The 8,320-nt window shown below is 57.8% G+C and overlaps 1 protein-coding gene across 1 annotated transcript; it reads left to right on the top strand.

Moving 5' to 3' along the window:
• Positions 1 to 1,154: 1,154 nt before the first annotated feature.
• Positions 1,155 to 2,546, top strand: LOC136456553 (uncharacterized). The gene is made up of 4 exons (XM_066456461.1): positions 1,155 to 1,466; positions 1,989 to 2,100; positions 2,171 to 2,329; positions 2,407 to 2,546. Exons 1-4 carry the CDS (start codon positions 1,155 to 1,157, stop codon positions 2,544 to 2,546), a joined length of 723 nt encoding a protein of 240 aa, XP_066312558.1.
• The last annotated feature ends 5,774 nt before the right edge of the window (positions 2,547 to 8,320 follow it).

Below are 8,320 nucleotides of genomic sequence, written 5' to 3'. Positions count from 1 at the left end.
CATGTGTCGCTGTAGCCTCCGAGTCTCCTCAATCTCCCCTTACCCCTTGTTTCCTTATGTAGTGTTTCGTCGTTCCTGTAGGGGATGAGGGACGTGCGCTCCTCTCCTCCGCCCATTCCCAAGGACGCGAGGCGGTGAGCGATCAACCGCGCGCATGCCGACGCACAGAAAAAATAGAAAGACGCCAAGGCGGCGAAATGTACGAAGCAAATCCTCACGTGCGAGGAGCTGGATAAGCACCGCCGCCAACAACGGAAGGATGGTCTCCTGTTGGAGGAATCCCCGTCGACGTTGCTGTCGACAGAGGCCTTGGACAGGGATGACGGGGGCAAGCTGGGGTGAGGTCCCCTAGACCACCTTCCTGACATAGTGGAGGTGGCACCCGGGGTGTCGGCAAGCAGCCCGGCACTCCTGGGAGGAGGAGGAGAAATGGACCCAGGGCTGGCGGTTGCTTGCTCCGGGGCCGAGGCCGACACGCCTGAGGCGCGGGCATTGGGCAAACGCACCGTCAGCCCGGTGGGCTCGGCAGCCGTGGTGGAGCGAGTGGCGGTGGAGATGATGCCACCGACCCCGTAGAGGACCGAAGGGGCGCCGGGGTCCATTGAGGACCGACCGGTGCCGATGGATACGGAGGCGATGCCTCTACCGCCACCTCCGCCGTTGCGGATGAGGTTTGCCGTGGTGAAGCAGTTGCTGCCCCGATCAAGGTAAGTGTATTTTTGGTAGGGTCATAGTGCCTTCTGTTTGCTTTTTTGGTCTCGCGCTGACCCTGTAGATTATTTTTCCTTAGTTGGAAGCGGCCTGCAGACGAGCTCCCCTTGGCACCCCTTAAGGCACTTAAGGCGAGCCCCGGCTCCTCCGCCCACTGGGTGGCGGAGGCACAAGCCGCTATCCAACATGGCGCGGCGTCGACGAGGGTCGACCCAAAGGGGCCGGCCGCCCAAGGAGGGGTTGCCGAGGTAGCCCCTACACAGACGAGGGAGGGAGCGCTTCCGCCTCATGGGGGCAAGGCTCACGAGTCGGATGGGGCCGGCGTGCCCTTGGTTGCCGAGGCCCCTAGGGTCTCCGAGGCTAAGGCGACGGAGGCCACGGCACCCACAACCGCCGAGACCATAGTGGCCACGGTCGGTGTCTCTGCGTCTACCGAGGCCACGATGGCAGAGGCCGAAGCCCCCAAGACCGTCGAGGCCATAATTGCAGAGGCTGGAGCCCCCGAGATCACCAAGGCCATCGTGATGGCGGTGAGGCTGTCTGTCGAGGAGGCGGAGATGAAGGCGGTGGAGGCCTCGGTGGCGCCCTTGGTTCAAGGCCTGCCGTTGTTGCGAGAGAGCGCCCGGGAGGCGGAGGTCTATCCGATCTCCTCTGACGATACTTCCCGGGCGCGGGAGGTGGTCGACGCTGAGGAGACCGATGCTGTGGAGCAGCTGGCACCGCTCTTGGATGAGGGAAGCTTGGCCCTCGTGCAGGTGCGACCCGAGCCTTGCGGGTGGGATCACCCACGGGTACTGTGGTGGAGCCAAGACGACCCTGAGGGGGAGCCTCTGTTCGCCCTCGAGGATGCGGCTGAGGGCGGGCGCTGGGGCACCTTCGAGCAATACCGCTAGCTGGCGGAGCGGTCGCTATGGATGGCGCTGTCCGTGGTGGCCGACGAACTGCCCGGAGTCACCCAGGAGCTCGAGACCCGGTCCCTTGGGAAGTCGGTCTTTCTCCGGCGGGAGAGGGGCGTCTGGGACTAGCTTCAGCGGTAGAAGGGCCTTCTTACTAGCGCCAATGAGCTCCTGTTGGCGTGGAGCGCGGAGGTAGAGGATCTCCGCCTTCGTCGTGCCGATGCGAAGGTCGTGGCGGCCATGGCCTAGACTCAGCTCGCCCCTCTAGCGGCGTGGGTGAAGGAGTTGGAGGAGGAGCTCACCCGCGCGGTCAGAGATCGGGATGCCTTCAGGGGCTGAGCCGTTGAAGCTACGGCCTCGACCGTGGATCTTGCGTGGCAGCTGGGGGTGGAACAGAGGGCGCACCAGCTGACAAAAGGTGCCTTGGATGAGGCCCTTGCTGCAGCTGAGGCCTCGCAGACCGAGGCTATGGTTTGGAGGGGGACGGTCGAGGGTGAGTTTTAGTCCCCTCATTTTGTTTTCTTTTTCTTATGTTCACTCCCTAACTCCCTTGCATGACGTAGAGCTAGGGAGTGAAGCTTCCAGGGCGGCCGAGGCTTCTCGGGTCGAGGCCCACCGCTTGAAGGAGGAGGCCGAGGCTTCTAGGGCCGAGGCCCTGCGCTGGAAGGAGAAAACCGAGGCCTGTCAGGTCGAGACCCAACATTGGGAGCAGAAGGCTAAGGGTGAGTTCCGTGGGTTTCCACCCCTAACTCCCTTGTTTTCTCTCTCGCTCGACCTCATTCCATTTTCCACAGTGCAGAGTCAGAGGCGGAGGTTACTCAGGCCGCCGAGGCTTCCAGCACGGTGCAGATAGTGCTCGAGACCGAGATCGGGGAGCACGAAGCGCTGAAGCATGCTGCCCTTTCTGCCTGCGAGGCCCTGGAGGTTGAAGGGGTTTAGTCAGGTAGCTCCCTAGGGAGCCGTTTGATCGCACTGAGCAACCAGATGCGCGAGTGACTCCAAGGAGCGCTGCACACGGGTGTCAAGCGCGCGCTGGCCATCATCTCTTCTCACTACGTCGGCGTCGACCTCTCGGCCATCAGCGATGGGTATGTCTTGCCTAATGATGACGAGGAGGCTGACACGACAGTCACGAAGCTGATGGAGGTGGCGGAAGGCCCTGGCACGGCGCTGGTGACGCTCTTTGAAGAGGAGGTGGTTCCTCCCCTACCATCTGCCGGTGCTGAAGGCCCTAAGCCTTGATCTGGGCCCCGGGGGCTATGTAAAAATAGAGTAGGGGTTATTTTTTATATCGTAACACTTGTGGCCATCGAGGCCTTTATTTTTGAAGTATTTGTGTTTCTTAGTTGTTTTTCTTATGTTTCTGAGCCTCTGCCCTCTGTTGCTCCTAATCAGATTTTGTTTGCAAAACACCCCCTTAGGGCCTAAGCCATCCCTTGAGCGAGAGGTAGTGAGGGAGTGCCGTAGCCTAGAGGCGTAGGCCGTCTTACGACTCTACCGGCCTCTTGCTTAGGAAACAGACCTTGGTCCGAGGAGTTTTTACAACTGATTCGTCAGAGCCTGCTAGAGTCTTGGCGTAGGAATTTTTGCGAAAAACAACTGAAGAATGGTGCGTGGGACCTAGGGGGAGTCCCCCATCTAGCCCCTGAGGGAGGCTCGGTTCTGCCGAGGCAGAGCCGAGTCTCCCTTGTCGTGTTACTGTATTGTCGAGACCTACGATGGGCTCAGGGGGTTTCTTAAAAAATTAGACCAACTAAAGAATGCTTTTTAGTTGTATTTCGAGAAACGACATATACAATGCTTGGAAATTTAGGGATAAAAGCGACGTAGCTGTTCTATGTTCCAAGCGTTGGTGAAGACTTCGCCCTTCTCGTTGGCCAGCTTGTAGGTCCCAGGCTTCAGTACTTGGGCGATGATGTACGGTCCTTCCCATGGCGGAGTCAGCTTGTGGCGACCCTTGTTGCTCTGTGCTAGCCTCAACATCAGGTCGCCTACCTTCAAGTCTCGACCTCGGACGCATCGGGCCTGATAGCGCCGTAGGCTCTGCTGGTATTTGGCCGAGTGTAGTAGCGCGACGTCTCGGGCTTCCTCCAGTTGATCAAGGGCGTCCTCTTGGGTGGTACGGTTACTTTGTTCGTTATAGGCTTGTAGCCTCGGGGAACCATATTCCAAGTCGGTGGGGAGGATGGCCTCGGCCCCATAGACCAGGAAGAAAGGCGTGAACCCCATGGCTCGGCTTGGAGTGTTCCTTAGGCTCTAGATGACCGACAGGAGTTTGGCGAGCCATTTCTTGCCAAACTTTTTCAACCAGTTGTGAATCCTTGGCTTGAGGCCTTGTAGGATCATGCCGCTGGCACGCTCTACTTGGCCGTTGGTCCTTGGGTGTCCTACGGCCGACCAGGCCACATGGATGTGGTGGTCATCGCAAAACATCAGGAACTTTTTGCCGGTGAACTGCGTCCCGTTGTCAGTGATGATGGTGTTAGGGACCCCAAACCTATGGATAATGTTAGTGAAGAACAGCACCGCCTGCTTGGATTTGATTCGATTGATCAGACGAGCCTTGATCCATTTGGAGAACTTGTCAATTGATACCAGTAGATGGGTGTAGCCCCCGGGGGCCTTTTGTAGAGGCCCGACCATGTCAAGCCCCCACACGGTGAACGGCCATGTGATGGGGATGGTTTGCAGGGCCAGGGTTGGGAGATGAGTCTGTCGAGCATAGTACTGGCATCCTTCGCAGGAGCATACTAGCTTGGTAGCGTCAGCGACCACCGTCGGCCAGTAGAACCCTTGGCAGAAAGCGTTCCCTACAAGCGTCTGAGGCACCACGTGGTGCCCACAGGCGCCTGTGTGTAAGTCCCAAAGCAGGGCTTGGCCCGCCTCGGCAGTGATACATCGTTGAAGGACACCTAAGGGACTTCACCTGTACAATTCATCATTATAGAGGGCGTAGGTCTTGGCTCAGTGCGCAAGCCATTGTGCTTCGGTTCTGTCGCCAGGAAGGTCCCCCCGATCGAGCCAATCAAGGAACGGGATTCGCCAATCTGCGTCCTGATCAGTCTGCGAAGGCTCGGTGTTGACTTCCATAATGTTGGGCTCGGTTGAGGGGGTCTCGGCAGCAGAGGGGGTGTTGAGCTTTGCCATGGGTTCCACAGGTGGGCCCTCCTCTATTGTGTAGCCAATGGAAGGTTTGTGGAGGTCTCTGGCGAAGACGTTCGGGGGGACCGGGGCCTGTGCTGAGGCCATCTTTGCCAGCTTGTCGGTGGCCTCGTTGTACTTCCACGCGACATGATTTAGTTTGAGACCATCGAACTTGTCTTCTAGGCATCGTACCAACTTGCAGTAAGCCTCCATTTTGGGGTCGAGGCAATTCGACTCCTTCATCACTTGATCTATGATGAGCCGCGAGTCGCCTCGGATGTCGAGGCGCTATGCCCCAAGTTCGATGGCGACTTGTAAGCCGTTGATGAGGGCCTCGTACTCTGCCACGTTGTTGGAGGCAGCGAAGTGGAGCCGCACCATGTAGCGCATGTGTACTTCGAGGGGTGAGATGAATAGTAGACCCGCGCCTACCCCAGTTTTCATTAGGGATCCATCGAAGTATAGGGTCCAGCACTCCGTCTGAGTTTAAACCGATGGCAGTTGGGTGTCTGTCCACTCGGCCATAAAATCGGCCAAGACCTGAGACTTGATCGCTTTTCGAGGCACAAAAGTCAAGGTTTCCCCCATAAGCTCGACGGCCCACTTGGCTATCCTGCCTGAGGCCTCCCGATTATGAACTATCTCCCCTAGGGGAAAAGATGATACCACAGTCACTGGGTGCGACTCGAAGTAGTGATGCAGTTTGCGCCGGGCCAGGACCACAGCGTAGACCAGCTTTTGGATGTGGGGGTAGCGTGCTTTAGCCTCAGAGAGCACCTCGCTGATGAAATAAACAGGTCATTGGGTGGGTAGAGTATGTCCCTCTTCCTGCCTCTCGACCACTACGGCAGCGCTGACCACTTGGGTCGTTGCGGCGACATACAGTAAGAGGGCCTCGTCCCTGGCCGGGGGTACTAGGATGGAAGGATTTATGAGCAGCCTCTTGAGTCCATTGAGGGCCTCTTCGGCCTCGGGGGTCCAAGAAAAATGCTCGGATTTTCTCAAGAGTCGGTACAGAGGCAAACCTTTTTCGCCGAGGCGCGAGATGAAGCGGCTCAGGGCCGTAAGGCATCCCATGACCCTCTGTACTCCCTTGAGGTCTCTAATTGGTCCCATGCCGGTTATGGCTGAGACCTTCTCTGGGTTGGCTTCGATGCCACATTCCGAGACTATGAACCCCAAGAGCATGCCTCGGGGGACCCCGAACACACACTTCTCGGGATTGAGCTTGATGCCCTTCTCTCTAAGGCATTTGAAGGTTATCCTCAAGTCGTCGATGAGATCCTCGACCTTTCTGGTCTTGACCACGATGTCGTCCACGTAGGCCTCGATGGTCCGCCCAATGTTGTCACTAAAGACCTAGGTCATGCACCGCTGGTACGTGGCACCTATGTTTCTGAGGCCGAAGGGCATTGTTACGTAGCAGTACATGCCAAATGGTGTGATGAAAGAAGTCACGAGCTGGTCGGACTCTTTCATCTTGATTTGATGGTAGCCAGAATACGCATCAAGGAAAGACAGGGTCTCGCACCCTATAGTGGAATCAATGATTTGATCGATTCGGGGTAATGGGAAGGGGACCTTTGGACAGGCTTTGTTCAAACCGGTGTAGTCTACACACATCCTCCATTTCCCATTTTTCTTCTTGACTAACACGGGGTTAGCCAACCACTCTGGGTGGGACACTTCCTTGATGAACCCAGCCGCCAAGAGTTTCTGTACCTCCTCTCCAATGGCCCTACGCTTCTCCTCATCGAAGTGGCGCAGGCGTTGCCTCGCCGGTCTAGACCCAGCCTGGATGTCTAAGGCATGCTCGGCGACCTCCCTCGATATGCCCAGCATGTCCGAGGGACTCCATGCGAATATGTCGGCATTTGCATGGAGGAAGTCGACAAGCATGGCTTCCTATTTGATGTTGAGGGTGGCGCTGATCCTCAGCGCTCGGTCGTCGGGGCAGGCGGGGTCGACCGGGATGAGTTTGATGGCCTCCGCAGGCTCAAACGCCCCTGTGCGACACTTGGAGTCAGGCGCCTCACCACTGAGTTGGTCGAGGTGGGCTATGAGGGTCTCGGCCTCCGCAAGAGCCTCGGCGTACTCGATGCACTCGACATCGCAGTCGTATGCATGTTTGTACGTGGACTCAATCGTGATGATGCCGCTGGGGTCTGACATCTTGAGCTTGAGGTAGGTATAGTTGGGGACTGCCATGAACTTGGCGTAGCATGGCCGCCCCAGAATGGCGTGGTAGGCTCCCCCGAACCTGACTACCTTGAAGGTAAGGACTTCCTTGTGGTAGTTGGAGGGAGTGCCGAAATAGACGGGAAGGTCGATGCGTCTGATAGGTCGCGTGCGCTTCCCTGGCACGATGCCGTGGAAGGGGGCGACGTCGCCTTGGAGCCTCGACCAGTCGATCTCCAAGAGCTCTAGGGTATTGACGTAGAGGATGTTGAGGCCGCTGCCTTCGTCCATCAACACCTTGGAGAGTCGGGTGTTGCCGATGATCGGGTCGACAACCAGTGGGTACTGCTCGGGATTCGGTACATGGTCAGGGTGGTCATCTCGATCAAAGGTGATCACCTCTCGAGACCAGTTGAGGTACCGAGGGGTGGCCACCTTGATCGAGAAGACTTCTCGGCGCTCCCTCTTGCACTGCCGCACCGTAAGGCACGACGAGGGTCCGCCGAAGATCATGAAGGCGTTGCGTACCTCGAGGAAACCGTCGTCCTTGTCCTCATCCCGATCATCGGCGCCCTTCTGCTTGGCGTCGTCATCGGGGAGCCCAAGCCTAGCGTAGTAACACCATAGCATGGAGCAATCCTTGAGAGCGTGCTTGACTAGGCCCTGGTGGTAAGGGCAGGGTTTCTTGAGCATGTCGTCGAAAGGCCTAGGGCCTTTGAAGCCTCGGGGGTTCTTGCGTTCTGCGGCCGTGACCAGATCAGTCTCTAGGACCTCCTGCTTCCCCAGGCACCCCTTTTTCTTTCTCTTGGGGTGGTGGGAGGCTGAGGCCTCAGGGGCCTCGTCCCTCCGCTTACCCTTGGTGTCGCTATCGGGGAAGATGGCTCCAACAGCCTCTTCACCCAAGGCGAAGCTGGTGGCGATGTCGAGGAGCGTGGCAGTAGAGTGCGGCACGTTCTGACCTAACTCCCGAACCAGGTCTCGGCAGGTGGTGCCGGAGAGGAAAGCCTGGACGATCTCCGAGTTGCCGACGCTAGGCAACTCGGTGCACTATTTGGAGAAGCACCGGATGAAGTCTCAGAGAGACTCGTTCGGCTTCTAGCGGCAGCTCTTAAGATCCTAGGAGTTCCTAGGGCGTACGTATGTGCCCTAGAAGTTTCTGACGAAGATCCTAACCAAGTCGCACCAGTCGTGGATTTGTGAGGGAGGAAGGTGCTCGAGCCAGGCTCGTGCTGAGTCTGACAAGAGCAAGGGGAGGTTGTGGATGATGAGCAGGTCATCGTTCACGCCACCTAGCTGGTAGGCCATGTGGTAATCGGCGAGCCAGAGTTCAGGGTTGGTCTCGCCGCTGTACTTCACGAGATTAGCTGGTTGCCGAAACTGGGCGGGGAAAA

This window comes from Miscanthus floridulus, chromosome 1 (assembly GCF_019320115.1).
Source record: "Miscanthus floridulus cultivar M001 chromosome 1, ASM1932011v1, whole genome shotgun sequence".
NCBI lineage: Eukaryota > Viridiplantae > Streptophyta > Magnoliopsida > Poales > Poaceae > Miscanthus > Miscanthus floridulus.
Note: the sequence above shows the minus strand (reverse complement) of the source record. Positions and strands in the feature narration are given on the sequence as shown.

What these genes read in the sequence shown, in the direction of transcription:
- LOC136456553 (XM_066456461.1), top strand. Translation starts at nt 1,155, where the DNA reads ATGGCAGAGGCCGAAGCCCCCAAGACCGTCGAGGCCATAATTGCAGAG. An exon ending in GAAGCTTGGCCCTCGTGCAG is followed by an intron (nt 1,467 to 1,988) that starts GTGCGACCCGAG and finishes CTTGCGTGGCAG; the next exon opens with CTGGGGGTGGAACAGAGGGC. An exon ending in TTGGGAGCAGAAGGCTAAGG is followed by an intron (nt 2,330 to 2,406) that starts GTGAGTTCCGTG and finishes TCCACAGTGCAG; the next exon opens with AGTCAGAGGCGGAGGTTACT.